This window comes from Heterodontus francisci, chromosome 18, assembly GCF_036365525.1.
Source record: "Heterodontus francisci isolate sHetFra1 chromosome 18, sHetFra1.hap1, whole genome shotgun sequence".
Taxonomy (NCBI): Eukaryota; Metazoa; Chordata; class Chondrichthyes; order Heterodontiformes; family Heterodontidae; genus Heterodontus; species Heterodontus francisci.
Genome location: NC_090388.1, coordinates 47,400,380 through 47,426,078, shown reverse-complemented (window position 1 = coordinate 47,426,078; position 25,699 = coordinate 47,400,380). Strand labels below are relative to the sequence as shown.

General features: G+C 44.1%; 1 protein-coding gene across 1 annotated transcript in view; it reads right to left on the bottom strand.

The window, feature by feature from the left end:
* Window positions 1–1,815, bottom strand: part of LOC137379599 (sodium- and chloride-dependent GABA transporter 2-like) — a 77,220-nt gene extending 75,405 nt beyond the window's left edge. Inside the window, exon 1 of the mRNA XM_068050660.1 lies at window positions 1,550–1,815. Within this exon, the coding sequence (XP_067906761.1) occupies window positions 1,550–1,613 (64 nt within the window). The 5' untranslated portion in view covers window positions 1,614–1,815. The remainder of the gene's footprint in view (window positions 1–1,549) is intronic.
* Window positions 1,816–25,699: the final 23,884 nt, after the last annotated feature.

The window sequence follows — 25,699 nt, the reverse complement described above, 5'->3', positions numbered from 1 at the left end:
TAGAACCTTGAATTTCATTAGAAAATTCCAGAACGCCTCCTTAGAAACAAAGGGGATTGAGAGAACCATGTGATCATCTGTTCATCTCTGAAGAAACTGGGAGTTGTTACATAGAAAAAGCTGTAATATTCAGAAAGGGATAACTGGATAGAATGCATTGCACACACTACAAGTGCAAACAAAGGTCAGTACATGCTAAAATATAGCCAGGGTTAACGGATTCCACTAATACAGAAAGACAATTAACCTTTTCCAGTAGAAACAAATGTCTAGATGGTCAGATTTAAAATAGGGTTATTTACTAATTTACAAATGACAAAAAAAATGTGAATATAAAAACTATAGACAATCTCTATCTTTCAGCAATGCCTGAAAGCGTTCTACCATTAGCAAAATTTGAAACAGGAAAATGGCTGCCAATTTGAGAAGAAGAATCAATTGGCTAGAATGACAAGTGCTTCTTTATAGAAGGAATTACAAAGTACTGAAGTTGCTATGCGACAATCTTAAATGTTTAAGTGAGAATATTTTTATTGACATTTTATCAGATCCTCAGGGTAATTTTAACCTAACTCGCCTGGTGCGAAACCCGTGGGATCAGGTGGAATGCCAGTTTTACACACATTTCAATATTACCTTCCATTAATTTCAGTGGTGAGTAAAATTGGGCAGGGTGTAAAAACCCAAGTTGCACCAGGAGGCTTAGGTTAGAATTTCCCTCGAGTGCCCGATCAAATGTCAATAGTGTTTTTCAACAGAATGTATGGGCTATTTTGTGCAGGATTACTTGTTAAATGTTTTTTTTAAAAATCCCCAATTGCATTGCCTGCCACTGTTCCTAAGCCACTATTAATGTTTAAGTAGGCAACAGGAACTGGGACTTTCTAGGTGCAAATCCACCCTCTGATTTTCCCTCCTTAATTCTGGGAGATGCCACACCCCAGAGTACCTCCAAACTCAATGGCTCAGATTCAAAAGTCAGTAGAGTAGGACTGGTAGCTGTGCTTATCTGCTTCATGGCATGGAGATTTCATTGTTAAATTGCAGAACCACAGCAATGCCCCATCACTTGCATTTCAGAGATATTTAAATATTCCCACAGGATCCCTACAGTTATAAATCCATTATTTAGGGTTAATGGTTTGTTGAGAATAATTGAGAACTCATCAATGTAAAAAAAAAATAGAAAGAGGTAGAAACCATCCCTCCCACCCCCAATCCTCCCAGCAATTGATTAAAATAGCAACTTGATTGATGTTAAGTTCATCAATCAGAAATGCACTGTAAATTCAGCCAGATGGTTGTTTCTGTACAGGTCTCGACTCAAAGGTTAGCTTCAGATTATTGACACCGTCCCTTGGATATCACTGCAATAGCTTAGTTCAAATCATTAAAATTGGCAGTAACATAAATTGTCCAAAGTTTCTTTGTCTGACAGTTCAAAACAGGTCCAAAAGAAAGTTGCAGAAAACACATTAATCCAATCGTTGTCATTCAAGTATAGATCCAATCAGCTTAGGTATACATAAAAACATTACGGTAGACTAACCTGAAACGTTAACTCTGCCCCTCTCTCCACAGGTGCTGCCAGACCGGCTGAGTATTTCCAGCATTTCTTATTTTTATTTCAGATTTCCAGCATCCGCAGTATTTTGCTTTTAGATTTATCATCATCACTGCCTGGTGGTAATATTGAAAAGTGGATCATATGAGCTGAACCTTCTGTATTCAATCTGCACAATCTAGCAAACTCTTCACATCAAGGAAGCTTACTTAAATTTAGGGTTAAAAGTATTAAGAGGGCCAACTTCTCCTTACGTAGGATTTGTGGACCTTGAAAAAGAGCTCAGCCAGTTGTTTTATGAATAGAGAGACAATCAAGAAAATTGGTGAGTGTGTGAATTCCTACAACCGCCAGATCTGGCAGGGATCGGCCTAGAAACTGAAGTATCATAACAAAGCTAATTAAGTAATAAAAATTCAAACAGGGACTAGGGAATGGCTGTATGATTATATATGCAGTTGAATATTACAGCAAGAATGAAGTTGCATTTGCAAGCTTCTTCTTTGTAATAACAAGGAAAAAAACTGCATGGGAAAATGCAAATTTTATTTGTTAAGCAAACTGAACATTACACCTTGCTAGATACTAACAGGGAACGTTGGTTATAATAATTTACCAAAAGTTATGTTAAGTCCAACATGCAATTTATAGGTGCAGTAACATTTCTGAAGGTCACTTTAGACATCAGCTAATGATCAAACTGGCTAACTTGTAGTCTTAAAAAACAGTCGCTTTACATTTCCAACAAACAATAGGAGAGTGGATAGAAAATTCTCCAGATTATATAGTACTTATAGCAGCCTTATAGCTCTCATCTGCCAAAACGATTGTGTTCTTGTGCTTTTCTGACCTTACAGCTTGAAAAATGTCAGTTCACGCCACTCCTTTAGCTTCCAGAACACATCATCTTCTCCAAGTAACTATTTGAGGAAGAAACTTGGTAGTAATTTCAATAGGACTCATTAAGGCAGTCGAAGTGTCACTGAGCTGAAATGCTAACTGTTTCTCTCTCCACAGATGCTGTCAGACCTGTGGAGTATTTCCAGCATTTTTTGTTTTATTCCAAGAATATCATGTTACCCAAGAAATGCTTATATGAAGTCAAACATGAAAAAAGTAAATCTGAAGTAAAATCAGACATGATTTGGTTGATCAGCAGAAGAAAATTGTAGCAATTTGGGTATGATTTATTGTGTGGACAAGTGGTCTTACCCAAAATTAGACTAGCTTTTGTTCTTGGATGATTATATTTCTAGCATTTTCTGTTTTCATCATAAACTGAAGTTGTCATGGAATCAACCTACCAATATATTCACAAAAAGTAGGACAAATTCCAATCGGCTAATTATCGCCCCATCAGTCTAATTTTAATCATCAAAGTGATGGAAGGGGTCATCAACAATACTATTAAGCAGTACTTACTTAGCAATGCTCAGTTTGGGTTCTGCCAGGACCACTTGGTTCTAGAACCCATTACAGCCTTGGTCCAAACATGGACAAAAATGCTGAATTCCAGAGGCGAGGCAAGGCGAGAACGACTGCCCTTGATGTCAAGGCAGCATTTATTTTTATTTTATTTAGAGATACAGGACTGAAACAGGCCCTTCGGCCCACCGAGTCTGTGCCGACCAACAACTACCCATTTATACTAATCCTACATTAACCCCACCATTCTCCTACCACCTACCTACACTAGGGGCAATTTACAATGGTCAATTTACCTATCAACCTGCAAGTCTTTGGAGGTGGGAGGAAACCGGAGCACCCGGCGGAAACCCACGCAGACAGAGGGAGAGCTTGCAAACTTCACACAGGCAGTACCCAGAACTGAACCCGGGTCGCTGGAGCTGTGAGGCTGCGGTGCTAACAACTGCGCCACTGTGTCGCCCATTTAATCCAGTGTGGCATCAAGGATCCCTAGTAAAATTGAAATCGATGGAAATGGGCGGGCGGGGGGTGTGGGGTGGTGGGAACTCTCCACTGGCTGGAGTCATACCTAGCAAAAAGGAAGATAGTTGAGGTTGTTGGAGGCCAATCATCTCAACCCCAGGACAAAGCTTCAGGAGTTGGTCAAGGCAGTATCCTACGCCCAGTAACCTTCAGCTGCTTCAATGACCTTCCGTCCATCATTAGATCAGAAATGGGAATGTCTGCAGTTCAATGAAACCAGGCAGGCAAGGAATGGAGGTCTTTACAGCTAAGGACAAAAAATATTTTTGCTGGCCCAGGAAGAACAGAACTCTTTCTCCAGACCCCAACAAGAAAGTCTGAACCACTGTCACCTTGGGCTCCCTCCTCATAACCCTTTTACCCACACAACTTCCCTGAGTGTCAAGGTGGCCTCTGAGATGCCCAGTAGTCACTGGGCTCTGGACAGCTGTTTCAGGTGGGCAGATCGTCCTATCGATATTCATAAGACCCATTTGTTCAGATGGACCAGGTCTCCAGCAACACCTCTCGGGAGTTAAAGTTCCCTCTTGAAGATATAAATGCATCCCTCTGTCAATGCATTAGCCTCATTAACTTAAAGCTTTGAGCTCTAAATTGGGAATTTGGGTCTTTTAAATCTCAATACAGCAGCTGTGTCGGAATGTTTGCCTGTAGTAGTTTGGACTGAGCTTGTCCCCATCCCCAGTACTCACTGCCTGCTTTTAAAGTATTACTGCAGACCAGTCACAAATTCTGAGGGATAATACTGGATATTGTCTGCAGGGGGAGCTTGTATTCTGTATCATACAGCTCCCTGAAAAACAAATTAGAAAGAAAGATTTGCATTTATATCGCGAATTTCATAGCTTCGGGGTGTTCCAAAGTGTTTTCCAGCCAATTTTAATACAGGAAAGATGGCAGCTAATTTGTGCCCAGCCACAAACAGCTATGAAATAAATTACTAGGTCATCTTCTTTCATGATGCTATTTGAGGGATAAATGTTGCAGAGGACACCAGGAGACCCCACTTCCTATTTGAATAGTCCCATGGGATCATTGATGTACATCTGAGAGGGCAGATGGGGCCTTGGTTTAACACCACATTTGAAAGATAGCAACAGTACACCACTGCACTGCAGTTCTAGCCTTGATTACATGCTCAAGTCTCTGGAGCGGGGTTTGAACCTACAAACCCTGACTCAGGGGTAACAGACTTCTAGGGTTGCATTTCTGAGGCATGGGGGGGGGGGGGGGGGGTGGCGGTACGGGAGTGTGGGTGGTCCTTGAAAATACTGCTGCTGGGCAGTATGTCAATTTCAAGGCATTGATCCCGGCACCAGCAATAATCACCAGGGAAATGGGAGCGTGGGACAGGAATCCCACTCTCCTCCCAACTGAAGTCAGTTAAATTCATTAAAAAAACTCATTAAGAGCTTGTTAGGGGGTGAGTGGAATATTTAAAGGGGCGCCTGGGTTTCAGGAGCTGTCAGTTTCTGATCAGCTGAAGGGAGACAGGTACAGAGTGGGGAGCTAGTCATGGCTGCCCCAGGACATCACCCTGGCCCTCTTAAGATGGTTAATGGGGCAAATTGGGAGTGGAGTAAGGAGGTACTCTTGGTGCTGGCTGGGGGGGGTGGCGGTGGTGGTGGTGGAGAAAGGGCACTCAGCACTTGGGCATCAAATAGGGTTGTCACCCACCTAACATCGTGGAAGCAGAAGAACAGGGGGCAAGGCTACCAATCACAATAGGATGGCTACCTGTCTAAAAGGAAGACTGCAGCTGGCATTGGGGACATGACTGTCAGATTTCGGTCCTAGTGGCGATGAGGGGCAACCCTCTGTTCCACCCAGGAAGAGTGGAATCTTGGGCATCAGGAGGGCAATGATGCCCTCTTTGCCAGAGCTGATGAGCACATTCATTTGATGAAGGACACGACCCTGCAGGGTAAGTGGGCATTCAGAGGGCATTGGATTACAACTCCATCACTGGATTCCCCTTAGATCTTCACTCTAATCCCTGAAGTGTATGGATGTGTCCTAGGGGACAAGGGATATCCCTTGAAGGCATGACTACTCACCTCCCTAAGGGAGCCGCAGACAGAGGCACAGAGGAGATACAATCAATGCTATCTGCTCACTAGGAGAACCAATGAGCAAGCCATTGGGCTTCTGAAGATGCGATTCCGGTGTCCGGACTGGTTAGGTAGTACCCTCCAATACCTCCTGCAAGGGTCTCGGTCATTGTGGTGGACTGCTGTGCTCTCCATTACATGGCCCTCTAAAGAGGTGTGGACCTTGAGGACAATGAGGCTCTGGAAGGAGACAGCTCATCAAGGGTGAGGGGGGTGGGGGGTGCAGAGCAGGAGGTGCTCTACCTCAACACCATTTTCCCACACTATCCCCATATCCCTTGATATTTTTAATATCTGGAAATCTAACAAGTTCTGTCTTGAACATAATGACTGAGCCTCCACAGCTCTCTGGGATAGAGAATTCCACAGATTCACCACCCTCTGAGTGAAGAAATTCCTCCTCATCTCAATCTCTACCTGTTGTTCTGAGACTGTGTCCCCTGGTTCTAGACCCCCCAGCCAGAGGAAACATCCTTCCAGCATGAACCTTGTCAAGCCCTGTAAGAATAAAAAAAAATTTTTGCATGCTTCAATGAGATCACCTCTCATTCTTCTAAACTCTAGAGAATACATCTGCCTTTCTGTTTTTCATACCGAAGTGGATAAATTCACATTTTTCCATGTTACATTCCATCTGCCATGATCTAACCCACTCACTCAGCCTCTCTAAATCCCCTTGAAGCCTATGCATCCTCTTCACAATTCCCACCTAGTTTAGTGTCATCAGCTAACTTGAAAATATTACATTTGGTCCCAACATTCAAATCATTTATATAGATTATGAATAGCTGGGGCCCAAGTACTGATCCTTGCGGTACCCATTAGTCACAGCCTGTCAACCTTAGAATGACCTGTTTATTGCTAGTCTCTGTTTATGTCCATTAATCAATTCTCTATGCCAGTATATTACCGCACCCCCCCCCCCAAATATCATGTGTTCTAATTTTCTTACTAACTTGTGTGTGACCTTGTCGAAAGCCTCCTGAATATCCAAATGCACCACATCCACTGGCTCCCCCTTATCTATTCTGCAAGTTACATGCTCAAAAAAACTCAACACATTTGTCAAACATGATTTCTCTTTCATAAATTCGTGTTGACTCTGCCCAATCCTACCACTACGTTCTAAGTGGCCATTTATCACATCCTTTATAATAGATTACAGCATTTTCCCCACTACATATGTCAGGCTAACAGGTCTGTAGTTCCCCATTTTTCTCACTCCCCCCTTTCTTAAAAAAAGTGGGGTTACATTTGCTACCTTCCAATCTTCAGGAACCATTCCAGAATCTATAGAATTTTGGAAGATGATCCCAATTCATCCACAATCTCTACAGCCACCTCTTTCAACAGTCTGGAATGTAGATCATCAGGTCATGGGGAATTATCAACTTTCATTCCCATTAATTTCCCTAGTACTGCTTTTTTACTAATATTAATTTCTTTCGGTTCCTCATTCTCGTTAGTCCCTTTGTTCTTTAGTATTGCTGGGATTATTTTTATCTTTCTCCGTGAAGACAGACACAAAGGGCTGAATTTTATGCTGTCCTAGCGGACCGGATGGTGGCATGGGAGTGCCATAAATTTGAGCGGGAGGCTCCGGGAGACCTTCCCGCCCCGCTCCGCCTCCGGCCAACATTATGGCGGTCAAGGTGGGGGGAGGGCCTTGGGAGGGAAACGGCCCGCCCGCCCCAGGCCAATCAAGGCCCTTCCACACCCCGGGAGGAGTGCCATGGCAGTCAGGCACAGGATGCCCAATCGAGGGCCGCCCCCGCCTCCCAACCCACCCCCAAACGACCACCGTAGCCCCGCTGGCATGACTGATCGCCCCCACCCTCGGCGAGGCAACCCCAACATACCTTCAGTCCTGGTTCTATGGCTCCTCCTGGGTCAGCTAGGCTGCATTCCCAGCAGTGGCTACTGCTTCCGGTGGCGCTGCTGAGACTAAGAGCTGCTGGCCCGATGATTGGCCAGCAGCTCAATGAGGCGGTACTTCCTCCCTCAGATGGGTGGAAGTCCTGCCTCGGGACAATTAAAGTCCGGGGACCCATAAAATGCGGGTCGGATCCCTAGGCTAGGCGAAGTCCCATCCACCTACGGTAAAATTCAGTCCAAAGTATTTGTTTAGTTTCTCTGCCATTTCCTTATTCCCCATTATAAATTCCCCTGGTTCTGCCTGTAATGGACCCATATTTTTCTTTGCTAATCTTTTCCTTTTTACAAACCTATAGAAGCTTTTACAGCTTTTTGTGTTTATCACTTGTTTACATTCATATTCTATTTTCTCTTTTTCAGTTTCTTGGTCCTCCTTTGCTTAATTCTAAAATGCTCCCAATCCTCAGGCTTACAACTTTTTTTGGCAACTTTAAAAGACTCTTCCTTTCATCTAATACAAGCTTTAACTTATCTTGTTAGCCTTGGTTGGATCATCTTTCCTGTTGGGTTTTTGTGCCTGAAAGGAATATAAATTTGTTGTAAACCATGTATTAATTCTTTAAATTTAAGCCATTGCCTGCCGACCGTCATACCTTTTGATGTAGTTTCCCAATCTACCACAGCCAACTTGTCCCTCATACCTTCGTAGATTCCTTTGTATAGATTTAAGACCCTCGTTTCAGATTGAACTACATCACTTTCAAACTTAAAGTAAAATTCTATCACATTATGTTCACTCTTTCCTAGAGGCTCCTTTACAATGAGATCATTAATTAGCCTTTCTCATTGCGCAATACCAGATCTAAAATAACCCATTCTCTAGTTGGTTCCTCAACATACTACTCTAGAAAACCATCTCATATACATTCCAGGAATTTGTCCTCCACAGCATTATTGCTAATTAGGTTTACTGAGTCTATATGTAGATTGACGACTCCCACGATTAGTGTGTTAACCATGTTTCATGCACCGCTAATTTCCTAATTTACACCATGCTCTACATTACCACTATACTATTTGGTGGCCAATAAACAACTCCTACAATGTTTTCTGACTCTTGATGTTTCTTAGCTCCACCCAAACTGATTTAACTGACTGAATTTTATGTGCCCCCTGCCGATTTCAGCGGCGGGCGGACAAAAAACAGCAACCCACCCATGCAGGCGGCATGTCGCGGAGTGACCACAATCTTCGTGCGGTGGCCCATTTAAATAGCTGGGATGGGTCGCCGCCCCCCTCCCCACCATTCCAGTGGAGGGGGCCGGGCTGTGTGCAGGCGCTGATGCCATTTTTAAAGGGATGTTAGCCCTACTGGCTAATTTAAATATTTAAAGCTAAAGTGAATTGAAAAAAATAAATATATCTCTGCCCACAAACCAGGCCATGCCACTCCAGCTGTGTTTGTTTGGGCAGGGTCTCTCAACATTTCAGCTGCAGCAGGAAACAGAATCACTTTTCTAATCCTTTTTAATTGCAATTTTTTGCAAGCTTTTTCAAAAAAATCATCCTCACTACAATCTGTTCACTATTTTCTTTTACTACATTTTTATAACATATGAATAAGTCACTGTTATGGTCAAGTGAGGAGGAGCTGAAGGTCTTCCCTCTTTATTTTTTATTCATTCACGGGATGTGGGCGTTACTGGTCAGGCCAGCATTTATTGCCCATCCCGAATTGCCCTTGAGAAGGTGGTGGTGAGCTGCCTTCTTGAACCGCTGCTGCCCATGTGCGGTAGGTATACCCACAGTGCTGTTAGGAAGGGAGTTCCAGGATTTTGGCCCAGTGACAGTGAAGGAATGGCGATATAGTTCCAAGTCAGGATGGAGTGTGACTTGGAGGGGAACTTGCAGGTGGTGGTGTTCCCATGCATTTGCTGCCCTTGTCCTTCTCGTTGTTAGAGGTCGCAGGTTTGGAAGGTGCTGTCTAAGGAGCCTTGGTGCATTGCTGCAGTGCTTCTTGTAGATGGTACACACTGCTGCCACTGTGCATCAGTGGTGGAGGGAGTGAATGTTTGTAGATGGGGTGCCAATCAAGTGGGCTGCTTTGTCCTGGATGGTGTCGAGCTTCTTGAGTGTTGTTGGAGCTGCACCTATCAAGGCAAGGGGAGAGTATTCCATCACACTCCTGACTTGTGCCTTGCAGATGGTGGACAGGCTTTGGGGAGTCAGGAGGTGAGTTACTCGCCTCAGGATTCCTAGCCTCTGACCTGCTCTTGTAACCACAGTATTTATATGGCTACACCAGTTCAGTTTCTGGTCAATGGTAGCCCCTAGGATGTTGATAGTGGGGGATTCAGCAATGTTAATGCCATTGAATGTCAAGGGGAGATGGTTAGTTTCTCTCTTGTTGGAGATGGTCATTGCCTGGCACTTGTGTGGTGCAAATGTTACTTGCCACTTATCAGCCCAAGCCTGGATATTGTCCAAGTCTCGCTGCATTTCTACACGGACTGCTTCAGTACATGAAGAGTCACGAATGGTGCTGAACATTGTGCAATCATCAGTGAACACCCCCACTTCTGACCTTATGATTGAAGGAAGGTCATTGATGAAGCACCTGAAGGTGGTTGGGCCCAGGACACTACCCTGAGGTAGTGATGTCCTGGAGCTCAGATGATTAACCTCCAACAACCACAACCATCTTCCTTTGCGCTAGGTATGACTCCAGCCAGCGGAGGGTTTTCCCCCTGATTCCCATTGACCTCAGTTTTGCTAGGGATCCTTGATACCATACTGGGTCAAATGCTGCCTTGATGTCAAGGGCAGTCACTCTCGCCTCACCTCTTGAGTTCAGCTCTTTTGTCCATGTTTGAACCAAGGCTGTAATGAGGTCAGGAGCTGAGTGGCCCTGGCGGAACCCAAACTAAGCGCCACTGAGCAGGTTATTGCAAAGCAAGTGTCGCTTGATGGCACTGTTGATGACACCTTCCTTCACTTTACTGAAGATTAAGAGTAGGCTGATGGAGCAGTTGGACTTGTCCTGCTTTTTGTGTACAGGACATACCTGGGCAATTTTCCACATTGCAGGGTAGATGCCAGTGTTGTAGCTGTACTGGAACATCTTGGCTATGGGCGCGGCAAGTTCTGGAGCACAGGTCTTCAGTACTATTGCTGGAATATTGTCAGGGCCCATAGCCTTTGCAGTATCCAGTGCCTTCAGTCGTTTCTTGATATCACGCGGAGTGAATCGAATTGGCTGAAGTCTGGCATCTGTGATGCTGGGGACTTCAGGAGGAGGCCAAGATGGATCATCAACTCGGCACTTCTGGCTGAAGATTGTTGCAAATGCTTCAGCCTTCTCTTTTGCACTGATGTGCTGGGCTCCCCCATCATTGAGGATGGGGATATTTGTGGAGCCACCTCCTCCAGTTATTTGTTTCATTGTCCATCACCATTCACGGCTGGATGTGGCAGGACTCCAGAGCTTAGCTCTGATCCATTGGTTATGGGATCGCTTAGCTCTGTCTATCGCATGCTGCTTATGCAGGTTTGCACGCAGATAGTCCTGTCTTGTAGCTTCACCAGGTTGACATCTCATGTTGAGGTATGCCTGATGTTGCTCCTGGCATGCCCTCCTGCACTCTTCATTAAACCAGGGCTGATCTCCTGGCTTGATGGTAATGGTAGACTGGGGGATATGCTGGGCCATGAGGTTACAGATTGTTGTTGAGTACAATTCTGCTGCTGCTGATGGCCCACAGCGCCTCACGGATGACCAGTTTTGCATTGCTAGATCTGTTCGAAATCTATCCCATTTAGCACGGTGGTAGTGCCACACAACACAAAGGAGGGTAGCCTCATTGTGAAGGCGGGACTTCGTCTCCACCATGGCTGTGCTGTGGTCACTCCTACCAATACTGTCATGGACAGATGCATCTGCAGCAGGCAGATTGGTGAGGACGAGGTCAAATATGTTTTCCCCTCTTGTTGGTTCCCTCACCACCTGCTGCATACCCAGTCTAGCAGATATGTACTTTAGGACTCGGCCAGCTTGGTCAGTAGTGGTGCTACTGAGCCACTCTTGGTGATGGACATTGAAGTCCCCCACCCAGAGTACATTCTGTGCCCTTGCCACCCTCCGTGCTTCCTCCAAGTGCTGTTCAACATGGAGGAGTACTGAGTCATCAGCTGAGGGAGGGTGGTAGGTGGTAATCAGCAGGAGGTTTCCTTGCCCATGTTTGACCTGATGCCATGGGGTCCAGAGTCGATGTTGAGGACTCCCAGGGCAACTCCCTCCTGACTGCATACCACTGTACTGCCACCTCTGCTGGGTCTGTCCTGCCGGTGGGACAGGACACCCCCAGGGATGGTGATGGCAGTGTCTGGGACATTGTCTGTCAGGTATGATTCTGTGAGTATGACTATGTCAGTCTGTTGCTTGACTAGTCTGTGGGACAGCTCTCCCAACTTTGGCACAAGCCCCCAGATGTTAGTAAGGAGGACTTTGCAGGGTCGACAGGGCTGGGTTTGCCATTGTCGTTTCCGGTGCCTCGGTCGATGCCGGGTGGTCCGTCTGGTTTCATTCCTTTTTATTGACTTTGTAGCAGTTAGATACAACTGAGTGGCTTGCTAGGCCATTTCAGAGGGCACGTAAGAGTCAACCACATTGCTGTGGGTCTGGAGTCACATGTAGGCCAGACCAGGTAAGGACAGCTGATTTCCTCCCCTAAAGGGAACCAGATGGATTTTTACAACAATCGACAATGGTTTCATGGCCATCATTAGACTAGCTTTTTAATTCCAGATTTATTAATCAAATTCAAATTCCACCTTCTACTGTGATGGGATTTGAACCCATGTCCCGAGAGCAATACCCTGGGTCGCTGGGTTACTAGTCCAGTGACAATACCACTACACCACTGCCTCCTCTTTCCCTCACCTTGTTAGACCCACAACAGGTTTAATTCTTTCTTAAAGTGGATATGCTGGCCAATTCAGTCGGTGTTTGATTACTTCCTTGCTGTGATCATAACAAGAACCAATTGGACAGGTTTCCTTGAGTAAACAAAGAAAGAGATTAACTTTATTGTACCTAAACCGAGCTACTAAAATAATAAACAATGTGCCAAATTTCACTCACACACTCACTGGAGTTTTACACACACACAAATAAGTTACAGAGCGGGGAAAGGTAGATTGGTTGTGTTAGAGTCCAAAGAAGATATACAGTCTGTGGAGATAAGTAATTCGGCTGGCTTCTAGCTGAATTCAGTTGTCCTGAGGCTTTTAGTTTGAAGAGGTAGATGATTAGTTCAGTGAGTCTCTTGGAGATAACAATGTGGATGATTTCCTTCAATGGGATTTCTTATTGTAGCCGGAGTGGTCAGCCAACAAGCAAGATTTGAAAGATTGCAAGCTGGAATGGAGAGAGAGAGAGAGGGACCCCCACTTCGGGTCTGCTCACGTCAGAGTCCAGTTGCTTCTCCTTTGCTGCAGAGAAAAACACCTGCTTAAAAACCACAGATGGGGAGTGGCTTGTCACATGACAGTCACTCAGTAATTCAAGCATAGCAGTTAGAAGTATTCCTCTGCTGGCTGAAAAGAACAGGTAGTTCCTTTAAACTTCCTGGGTCTTGGTACTTGCTGGTAAATGCACAGACATTTTATCTCCCTCTTCACAGTCCTTTGCAATGTAGAATACAGTGTAGCAAACTTGATCATCTTAAGCTGCCAGCAGTCATCCTATTTTAAATGTTCTTTTTAAATTTCTTCAAAAAAATATAAATTCAGATCTCCAGTCAGTGGGCCAGAGAAAATTATCCTTCAACAAAACACATTGGTATAACACCTCCCGCACTCACGAAATGAAATATGACTACAGGAATATTTCATTATGAGCCCACAAATTAAAAAGAAACTGTTACAAACACGCATCAGTCCCACTGTCATAGCCATGCTTTGGTTTGAATTTTTTTTTATTTGGAATTGTGCATGAGCACAACTGGGGAACTCCAACTGCTTTGACTGAGCTTAATCAGCTTGTGCTCCAGCATACACTGAATTTCCTTGTGTATTTCTACAATATCTTCCTTTTCCAGTTTCTCTATATCCGTGAACTCAACCCTGGATTCAAAGTTGTTCATAACATTATGAAAATCATCCAATGCTTCTTGTACATTTTTTTTTCTGGACTCATCCAGCCTGGCCTACAATTCCTTCTCAGTAAGGATACTTGAATTGCAGTTATCACTACCATCACCACCCTCCAACCCTGCCACAAAAACCTTTTTGGGCTTAGGGTTTTCCATTGGCTTATGTATACCCTGGTTTGTCCCTACACATCCCTTTAAATGCTGTGATCAGCCTTGTTAGGTCTCTTCTCTGTTCTGCGCTTAAATAGGAGAGCACAGTGTCTAATTTCCCTAACATTTCAGTGTTAGCTAACCGGATGGTAGGAAGTTCAATTTTGGAATCCTCCCAGCCTCCCTCTAACTCTCCCTCACTGACCCTTTCGGCCTCCTTTTTCTTGACTGCGTAACAGATATGTGCTTGTTTGTCCCTTTCCTGGCAGTGATACCATTTTAACATATTGATGTGGCAGTGCCTTTGCTTTATCCTGCGATCTGGACTGTCAAATATATAATTCCCTTGGCCAATTCTCTTTAATACTCTATACGGGCTACTGAACTGGGCTTTCAATGGTTCTCCCTGTATTAGTAAGAGCACTAACACATGGTCTCTGGGCTGAAATGTTCTGGCTTTGGCATGTTTATCCACCTGCCCTTTCATAGTTGTCTGGGAGGTTTTTAGGTGTTCCTGAGCTACCACATAGGCTCTTGTGAGCCGTTTTCAGAACATGGAGATGTAGTTTAACAGGGAAGATTTGTTCCTGGGTCCTAAAAACCTCTCCTTGATTAGTTTTAGAGGACCTCTCACCTCGTGTCCATAAACTAATTCAAAGGAACTAAAGCCAGTGGACTCATTGGGTGAGTCCCTGATAGCAAACAGAAGAAATCCCAGCCCTTTGTCCCAGTCATGGCAGTATGCCCTGATCACTGTCTTTAGGGTCTGGTGGTACTGCTCCAAATCCCCTTGTGACTGTGGTGGTAGGCTGAGGACTTTAGCTGAGTTATGCCCATATTTCCCATGACCTTTTGAAAAGTACTGGACATAAAATTTGTGCCCTGATTCAACTGGATCTCGGCAGGCAGCCCATATCGGGTGAAGAATTGGGTTAGCCCCTCCACCACTACCTTGGCAGAGATGGTTCTTAGAGGGATAGCCCCTGGAAATCGGGTAGCCACATCCATAATGGTGAGAAGATACTGGAAGCCCCCTTTTGTTTTCAGCAGCGGTCCCATACAATCTACCAGCACCCGGCTGAATGGTTCCCCAAAAGCTGGTATAGGAATTAGGGGTGCAGGTTTTATTGCAGGTTGAGGCTTCCCCACAATCTGACACATGTGGCACATCTTACAGAACTCCACCACATCTGTGTGGAGTTGTGGCCAATGAAAATGCTGTCTGATGCAGGCTTAGGTTTTTCTGATACTGACAGGACTGATAGGGCGGCACAGTGGCACAGTGGCGCAGTGGTTAGCACCGCAGCCTCACAGCTCCAGGGACCCGGGTTCGATTCCGGGTACTGCCTGTGTGGAGTTTGTAAGTTCTCCCTGTGTCTGCATGGGTTTTCTCCGGGTGCTCCGGTTTCCTCCCACAAGCCAAAAAGACTTGCAGGTTGATAGGTAAATTGGCCATTATAAATTGTCACTAGTATAGGTAGGTGGTAGGGAAATATAGGGACAGGTGGGGATGTTTGGTAGGAATATGGGATTAGTGTAGGATTAGTATAAATGGGTGGTTGATGTTTGGCACAGACTCGGTGGGCCGAAGGGCCTGTTTCAGTGCTGTATCTCTAATCATAATCATCATAATCGACATGTCCAGCCACTGGAATCTCATGGGCTATTCTCAATATTTCCCTATCGTACCTCAGTGGCTCTACTACCTGGTGAACCACTGTCCACGCTTCAACTGCAGGTCTATGAGGAGGTCTCCACTTCCTCATCAGCACCTCATCCTTTAAATCTGGAATTCTCTCTGCTTCAGTTTCAGTTTGGGCAGTCTGTGCTAACTTTTTTCACCTTGTGTCAGCTTGTTGACCCACAACCAAGGAAGACCTATTTAACCCATCCTTTGGGTTCTCTAACTTCCCAAAGAAGGTTTCATATAACCAGATAGTAGGGTCATCTGTCTGCAGTGCCAGTTCAGCCTCCTCTGACAGAGCTTGTTTGGCCGTGGACCAAGTCATCACACAGTCAGGGACCTTTTCCTGGAACTGCTCTGTCGCCCTGACCTCTTTCGGTCTCTCTAAAACCACTGAAGAAGCTACCACCTTCGCCCCCGTCAGATCATTACCCAGTTGCGGGTCGACCCCGTCCCTAGGTAAACTAGAGACAATCCCCATGGTTACTGGCCCTGAAACAAGGTTGCACTCCAGGTGCACCTGATATAAAGGTATGGGTATATAATTACCTCCAATATTGTTCACTAGCACTCTAGCATTCAATGCACTCTCTGGGGGAAAGGTAATGCCTTTTCCCAGCAGAAGGGATTGAGTGGCTCCTGTATTCCTAAGTATAACTATGGGCTTACTCGCCTCACTCAAGAAGTATGGAGTCACTTTTTCCTCTGGACACAAAATCCTGGCAATTCTCAGGGATTTTGTTAAGTTTTCCTGCACTCTCAGTAGTAGGTTTACTGGATTTTACTGCTGCAGTTAAAGCCACAGCCTGGTTTGCTGTGCTTTCCATCAGGGCCCCTTTTCATGCCTTGGTCTAGTGTACCCTGTCTAAACCTATGGGTTTTCCCCATAACTTCCAGCAGTCAGCTCGAAGGTGACTTGCCTTGTTACATTGGAAAAATACAGGCTTCTGAACATCACTCCTGTTCTCAGCACCTTCCTTTTTGGCCTGAAGAGGGCCCCTGTGTTTCCAGCTGTCCTTGCTTATGGCTGTGCATCCTCCTATCACTCTCCCATCTTCTATCCTTTTCAGGTTTTTGGAGGTGACTGGGGAAAGGTTTCCCTTTGGTCAAGGGCTTATGAATAAGTGTATAATCATCAGTCAGGATTGCTGCCTGCCTGGCTCTTGGAATTTTTTGTTCTTCCACGTGTTTTTTTATGGAAAGGGGAAGCGAGTTTTTGAACTCCTCAAGGAGGATATCACTCTAAGGTGTTCATTGGTAGCGTCTATCTCAAGTGCTCGTATCCATCAGTTGAAAGTGAGTTGCTTAACCCTTTCGACCTCTGTTCCGGCTGCTTTCGGAGAGTTCAGAACCTCTGGTAGTACGCCTCAGGTACTAGCTCGTAAGCACTCAAGATAGCATTTTTAGTCATCTCATCTGATGAACTCTCATCAGGTAATAGTGAACAAACCTTATGGGCTTTTCCTGTTAGTTTGCTTTGCAATAACAGTGTTCAGCTTTCTACCGGCCACTTCAACTGTTTTGCAAGATTTTTCAAAAGAGATGAAAAATGCTTCCACATCCCCTTTATTGAACTTTGGTATCAACTGGGAGAACTTTAAGAGCTCAGCACCCGGTTCTGAGCTTGGGATAATTCCATCACTAGCAGTGTCTTCATTGTTTGTATTGGGTCTTCCCCTAGTTAGTTCAAGCTTCCTTAACTCCATTTCCTCTTTCTCCTTTTGGAAAGCTCTTTCTTTCTTGCTTTCCTGAAAAAAAAATTATTTCTCCCTTACCAGAAACTGTCTATGTTCTTTCACCTTCTGGAATTCTAACTCTAGTCTCCTCTGCTCTAGCTGTACCTTAACTAATGCTACTTTGTTTCAGATTCTATGCCTTTCTCCGGTTCTTCAGTGTCAATTTTAAAATGGTTGGCCCCGTGTTTTAGGATTTCAGGCTTTCTAGCTTTTGTTCAGATAGCAATCTCTAACTGCCCAGCTACATTCCTCAATTAACAGATAGGGCTTTTAACCTGAGATGAGGACTGAGATGAGGAGAAATGAGCCTGTGGAATTCGCTACCACAGAAAGCAGTTGAGGCCAAAACATTGTATGTTTCCAAGGAGTTAGATATGGCTCCTGGGTCTAAAGGGATCAAAGGGTATGGGGCGAGAGCGGGAACAGGTTACTGAGTTGGATGATCAGCCATGATCATAATGAATGGCGGAGCAGGCTCGAAGGGCCGAATGGCCTACTCCTGCTCCTATTTTCTATGTTTCTATGTTTCTAACCTGGCCCAAGTTACTTCACTCTGTTCTAAGAAGGTACTGGGCTCGAATGTGGACATTTTATCACTCTAGCACTGAAAACCACAAGAAAACCTGTATTGAAGTTTTTAAATTATTGCTAGGGAACAATTTAGTTTCCCGCTTCCAATTTCCCGTTTGTCTTTGGATTTGCTTCCAGACGTGAGCCCCAAATTACTGTTACAGTCAAGTGAGGAAGGGTCAAAGGGCTTTCCTCTTTTCCCTCTCCTTGTTTGACCACAATAGGTTTAATTCTTTCTTAAATAGATTGTTACGCCAATGTAGCTTGTTGAATGAAAATTTTCTTTGGTCCATTGACTGGAGATCTGACTTTTTTTTTGGAAGAAACATAAAAAGAACATTTTTTAAAAGACAAGCTGCCAACAAAGTCATCTTTTCAGCTTAAGTTGATCACCTAGTAGGCAACACTGTACCCTACATTGCAAAGGACTGTGAGGAGAGAGACAAAATGTATGCTAATATCCCAGGACGAACCAAGACCCAGGAAGTTGCAAGGAACTACCCGTCCTCTCAGCAAGAAGAAGAAATACTGCTAAATGCTATGTCAGAATCACTGAGTGACTGTCATGTGGCAAGCTCCTCTCCATCTGTGATTTTAAGCTGGTGTTTTCTCTGCAACAGACGAGAAGCAACTGGACTCTGACATGTGCAGACCCTAAGTAGGGGTCCCTCTCTATATCTCTCCCTTTCTCTCTTTCTATTCCAGCTTGAAAGCTTTCAAATCCTGTTGTTGACTGATCACCACTGCATACTCTGATTACAATCAGAAATTCCAATGGAGGAAATAATCCAAAGAACAAAGAACAAGAACAAAGAAAATTACAGCACAGGAACAGGCCCTTCGGCCCTCCAAGCCTGCGCCGATCCAGATCCTCTACCTAAACCTGTCGCCTATTTTCTAAGGGTCTGTATCTCTTTGCTTCCTGCCCATTCATGTATCTGTCTCGATACATCTTAAAAGAAGCTATTGTGTTCGCGTCTACCACCTCCGCTGGCAACGCGTTCCAGGCACCCACCACCCTCTGCGTAAAGAACTTTCCACGTATATCCCCCCTAAACTTTTCCCCTCTCACTTTGAACTCGTGACCCCTAGTATTTGAATCCCCCACTCTGGGAAAAAGCTTCTTGCTATCCAACCTGTCTATACCTCTCATGATTTTGTACACCTCAATCAGGTCCCCCCTTAACCTCCGCCTTTCTAATGAAAATAATCCTAATCTACTCAACCTCTCTTCATAGCTAGTGCCCTCCATACCAGGCAACATCCTGGTGAACCTCCTCTGCACCCTCTCCAAAGCATCCACATCCTTTTGGTAATGTGGCGACCAGAACTGCACGCGGTATTCCAAATGTGGCCGAACCAAAGTCCTATACAACTGTAACATGACCTGCCAACTCTTGTACTCAATACCCCGTCCGATGAAGGAAAGCATGCCGTATGCCTTCTTGACCACTCTAATTACCTGCGTTGCCACCTTCAGGGAACAATGGACCTGAACACCCAAATCTCTCTGTACATCAATTTTCCCCAGGACTTTTCCATTTACTGTATAGTTCACTGTTGAATTGGATCTTCCAAAATGCATCACCTCGCATTTGCCCGGATTGAACTCCATCTGCCGTTTCTCTGCCCAACTCTCCAATCTATCTATATTCTGCTGTATTCTCTGACAGTCCCCTTCACGATCTGCTACTCCACTAATCTTAGTGTCGTCTGCAAACTTGCTAATCAGACCACCTATACTTTCCTCCAAATCATTTATCTATATCACAAACAACAGTGTTCCCAGCACGGATCCCTGTGGAACACCACTGGTCACACGTCTCCATTTTGAGAAACTCCTTTCCACTGCTACTTTCTGTCTCCTGTTGCCCAGCCAGTTCTTTATCCATCTAGCTAGTACACCCTGGATCCCATGCGACTTCACTTTCTCCAGCAGCCTACCATGGGGAACCTTATCAAACGCCTTACTGAAGTCCATGTATATGACATCGACAGCCCTTCCCTCATCAATCAACTTTGTCACTTCCTCAAAGAATTCTATTAAGTTGGTAAGACATGACCTTCCCTGCACAAAACCATGTTGTCTATCACTGATAAGCCCATTTTCTTCCAAATGGGAATAGATCCTATCCCTCAGTATCTTCTCCAGCAGCTTCCCTACCACTGACGTCAGGCTCACCGGTCTATAATTACCTGGATTTTCCCTGCTACCCTTCTTAAACAACGGGACAACATTAGTAATTCTCCAGTCCTCCGGGACCTCACCCCTGTTTAAGGATGCTGCAAAGATATCTGTTAAGGCCCCAGCTATTTCCTCTCTCGCTTCCCTCAGTAACCTGGGATAGATCCCATCCGGACCTGGGGACTTGTCCACCTTAATACCTTTTAGAATACCCAACACTTCCTCCCTCCTTATGCCGACTTGACCTAGAGTAATCAAACATCTGTCCCTAACCTCAACATCCGTCATGTCCCTCTCCTCGGTGAATACCGATGCAAAGTACTCGTTTAGAATCTCACCCATTTTCTCTGACTCCACGCATAACTTTCCTCCTTTGTCCTTGAGTGGGCCAATCCTTTCTCTAGTTACCCTCTTGCTCCTTATATATGAATAAAAGGCTTTGGGATTTTCCTTAACCCTGTTTGCTAAAGATATTTCATGACCCCTTTTAGCCCTCTTAATTCCTCATTTCAGGTTGGTCCTACATTCCCGATATTCTTCCAAAGCTTTGTTTTTCTTCAGCCGCCTAGACCTTATGTATGCTTCCCTTTTCCTCTTAGCTAGTCTCACAATTTCACCTGTCATCCATGGTTCCCTAATCTTGCCATTTCTATCCCTCATTTTCACAGGAACATGTCTCTCCTGCACGCTAATCAACCTCTCTTTAAAAGCCTCCCACATATCAAATGTGGATTTACCTTCAAACAGCTGCTCCCAATCTACATTCCCCAGCTCCTGCCGAATTTTGGTATAGTTGGCCTTCCCCCAGTATAGCACTCTTCCTTTAGGACCACTCTTGTCTTTGTCCATGAGTATTCTAAAACTTACGGAATTGTGATCACTATTCCCAAAGTAGTCCCCTACTGAAACTTGAACCACCTGGCCGGGCTCATTCCCCAACACCAGGTCCAGTATGGCCCCTTCCCGAGTTGGACTATTTACATACTGCTCTGGAAAACCCTCCTGGATGCTCCTTACAAATTTTGCTCCATCTAGACCTCTAACACTAAGTGAATCCCATCTTACTATTTCCGCAAGACTCCCAAACCAATCATCTAGCTCTTCAAACTAAAAGCCTCAGGACCACTGAATTCAGCTAGAAGCCAACTGAATCACCAAACTTCATAGACTTTTTTATGGACTCTAACACAACCAATCTACCTTTCCCCACTCTGTAACCTATTTGTGTGTGTGTGACAGTGAAAGTTGGTACATTGTTTATTATTTTTATTAGTTCAGTTTAGGTACAATAAAGTTAACCTCTTTCTTTGTTATCTCAAGAAAACTTGTCCAATTGGTTCTTGTTATGATCATAGCAAGTAAGCAATCAAACGCCTACTGAATTGGCCAGTACATCTACTTTAATTTGTGGACTCAAAATGAAATGTTCCTGTTGTCACATTTCATTTCGCAATGTGGGGAGGTGTTACGCCAATGTGCTTTGTTGAATGATCATTTTCTTTAATCCAGTGCCTGGAGATCTGAATTTATATTTGTTACAACCAGGTGAGAAAAGAGTCTGGGCATTCCCTTTCAGCCTTTGCCTGGTTTAACCGTAACACGGTTTAATTTTAAAAGCACCATGTTTTAGCTCCCCCTCAGTGAATCCTGGTTCACTGTTTTCCAATTGTAAGGCAAAGAAATCAGACAGGTTTTCTTAGATTTAAATAAGAAAGATAGAAGTTTATTAATCTTAAACTCTAATTCGGTTAACGCCTACGGATATGCGATGCGACCATGCTAGCATGCATACGCGATAAACACACGCGCAGATAGAGACAGAAAAAGTAGAAAGAATGAAGGGGAAAAGTTTGAGGCAATAGCTGGGGTTGTAATTACAGTCTGTTGAGTTCGATGTGGAGTCTTTGGTTGCTGGTGAGTCTTGCCATTCGTTAGGGCCCAGTGCACGCTTTAACTTGTTTCGATGTCGGAGTTTTTTCTCTCATGAAGTTTAAGTGACTGCAGTGGGTCCAGATGTTTGGGAGAAAGTGAGAGAGAGCCAGTTAGGAGAGAGGCTCTCTTGTTCCAGGTTCAATTGCAATCTGCAGTCTGTATTCAAACTCTCCTGTGTCTAGTTCAAAAAACCTGGACCAGCAGGTTAGTCATGTGGTCAGCTGGTTTAACCACTCCTGCGTTTGTGGATTCTATCATCTTATAAGACCCTGCAATGCGAGCCTTCTTTACACTTTCAATGTCTGGTGATAAAAATCCATTTGGGTTAATTGGACCAGAGAACAGTTGCTTTGTCCCCATAAGCACCATCTCTTAGTATGCAAATTCCTCCAGCCAAAAGTCTGGTGTTCTCTTTAAACAAGTCATTTCTTCACTCTGGCAACAGTTTAAAATTAATGTTCATATGAAGAAATTAATATGCCTCATTCTTGGCAGGTGGGGGTCTTCATGACATATTTTTTAAAAGACATTTTTAAAAGACAAGCTGCCAGCAAAGTCATCCTTTCAGCTTAAGAAGATCACCTAGTTTGCTACACTGTATTCTACATTGCAAAAGACTGTGAGGAGGGAGACAAAATGTCTGCTAATTTCGCAGCAAAAACCAAAACCCAGGAAGTTTAAAGGAACTACCTGTTCTTTCAGCAGGCAGAAAATGTTACGACCAGGTGAGAAAAAGGTATAGGGTTCCCTTTCAGCTTTCACCTGGTCTTACTGTAACAGGGTGTAATTTTAAACACCGCGTGTTTTTAGTTCCCCCTTGGTGAATCCTTGTTCACTGCTTTCCAACTATAAGGCAAAGGAACCAGCACAAACAGACTTTCTTAGGTTTAAAGAAGAAAAGTTGAAATTTAGTAAACTTTAGCTCTCATTCAGTTGACACCTACAGATATACAACGTGCCCACACTAGCATGCATACGCGATACACACAGGCAGATAGAGACAGAACAGAGCGGAAGAAATAAAGTGGAAAAGTTTGAGGCAATATCTGAAGTTTTTGTTATGGGTCTTCGAGCTCACTGTGGAGTCCTTGATTGTAGGTAGATCTTGCCTTTCGGTGGGGCCCAGTATTCTTCTTAAACCTTATTCACTGCAGGAGTCTTTTCTCTCTTGGGGTTCATATGTCTTCAGTGGATTCAAAGGCTTGTGAGAAAGAGATGGGAGCAGACAGGCAGGAGACGAGGTCTTCTTCAGTCCAGGAGCATTCTGCTTTCTGCAGGCTTTCAGTTCAAATCGTACAATTTAGAAAAAATGCAGGTTGCCAAGCAGGTTAGTCATGTGATCAACTGGTCTGACCATGTCTTGACTCTGTCAGAGAATGGTCCTTTGTCTACAAACACTGTCTGTTCATATGCAAAAATGTTTTTCCAGCCAGGGGCCTGGCAACCCCTTGTAACAGGCCTTCTCTTCTTCCCAGCAACAATTTGAAATTTAATATCCATGTGGCAAAATTAATGTGCCTCATTCTTGGCAGGTTGGGGCCTGTATGACAAGAAATACTGCTAACTGTTATGTTTGAATCACTGAGTGACTGTCATGTGACAAGCCCCTCCCCATCTGTGCTTTTAAGCTGTTGTTTTTCTCTGGAGCAGAGGAGAAGCAACTGAACTCTGACATATGCAGACCTAAGTAGGAGTGAATTGACCAGTACATCCTCTTTAAGAAAGAATTAAACCTATTGTGGTCTAACAAAGAGAGAGAAAAGTGGGAAGCCCTTCAACTCCTCCTCACTTGACCATAACAATTACTTAATTTTATGTTATAAAAATGTAGTAAAAGAAACAGAAAATAGTGAGCAGGTTGCAGTGAGGATGAATTTTTTTGAAAAAGCTTGCAAAAAAATTGCAATTAAAAAGGATTAGAAAAATGATTTTGTTTCCTGCTGCAGCTGAAATGTTGAGAGACCCCGCCCAAACAAGCTCAGCTGGAGGGCCATGGCCTGGGTTGTGGGCGGAGATTTGTTTGGATGGAGGGTTTAATACATGGATGTAAAAGATCGAGGAGATTTTGGCCTATTGTAGTAATGCCCAAAATATCCAAAATCCCATGATCTTTGAAGCCACATAATTTGTTTCCAGGTGTATCTGAGAACAAATGCAGAGGAATCTCTAGGCCAAGTAAAATACAGACTCTGATGGCTGCATTTAAACTTGACATAAAAATTGCATCAGAGTATTACCATATTAAGGAGAAAACAAGAATAAAGAATTTTATACAACTAATTAGCCTGCAGCAGAAAAGCCCAACAGGAAGTTCATAAGAATGAGATGGCAAATGCACCTTTCTATTGTGTTCAGGACATTTAAGATTCAACTTTAATTTGCAACATTCAGTAGTTCCTTTGTGCAGTGTTGCTTGGCTATGCTGAAGGACCTGTACTCATCGATTAGCTTGGCTGCTCTATTATCTTTCCTCTGTGTGGCATTCAGTGGTGAAACGAAACATCACATTGCTGTAATCCATCACAGACACTCACTTGCCTACTAATCACTGTTTCTCCCTCAGCACTTCCCCTTAGCTATCACAAGAAAAAGCATATAACTAAAATTTGCACGTAAAGGAAGCTGTACAGCTGAAGCCACTCCACTGCAGCTTGGAGCAGTGTCAATCTCCATGCCCACCCCCTGTGGTTCTCAAGGATCCAGATAGAAGTGTTCCTTATGGTGCCAGAGTTTGATGATCATCTGTCGAACAGGCCAATAAAAGAGCAAGCCAGTTTTTACAGGTGAAAGCAAAAATCGTGCATTTTAGAAATCTTAAATACAGAAAATGCTGGTAATACTCAGCAGGCCAGTCAGCATCTGAAAGACATTTTAATGTTTGAATTGGAACCTTTCATCAGATTGGCACGGCCCTACTTTTACCAACTGAAAGGCTAGCATGCCCGATCTCACTCAGTGTACCAGATGCTTGGGATCTGACTGGCATATGATAGGCCAGGGACACAGAAATTCTCAGCCTGGGGCACTCCATCTATATCTCACTGGCTTTGTTTGGTGTGAGCAGAGGCTTCCCCATCCCCTTCAACCCAGCTCCCTAATAAGGCCAATGGAAACTGGGGAGAAGACCAGAACCCAGCAAAGATGGATCCCAGCCTAATTTGTGGTCCTTCAACTGCAATCTGCAGAGTTCCAACAGCAATGTATTGAACGGATTGTGGATTTTTGGCTTCATTGATTCATTTAAAAGAAGCATGTTCAGTTTTAATATGACACATTACAATCTCATCCCTTTTATCTCTAACCTCAATGTTATTTCATTTTGAACTGCGCAGTCTTAAGATTCTTCTCTTTCTAGTTTTTTCAGATCAGTTATGTGTGCACGTCCATGCGTGTCCACATGTGTGTAGGAGATCTGCATTTGTGTCATGACGTACATTGTAGTGGGACTGTTCAAAACATCCAGCTAAAATGTTCTGGTTAAGACTTTGTGAAATGTTCTAGCCCAATTATTCACACGGTTGTATTCTTTCCTGGCATTATAAGTGATGAATTTCAATCAAAAGTACATAAATTTAAATTATTTTACAATATTCTAAATTGTTGGATAAAATACTTTTTCTGGCAACTATCCACCTCATCTCTTTACTACAACAGACTGAAAAGAGTCTTGGCCTGAGTCAAACTATTTATTGTCTCACTGATAAGTAGAAAGTGGTACAAATAGTTTCCATCTGACTCCTTTACAGGCTCTTGAGGCTGATTGATTGCACACATGTGGAGACTGTAAGAC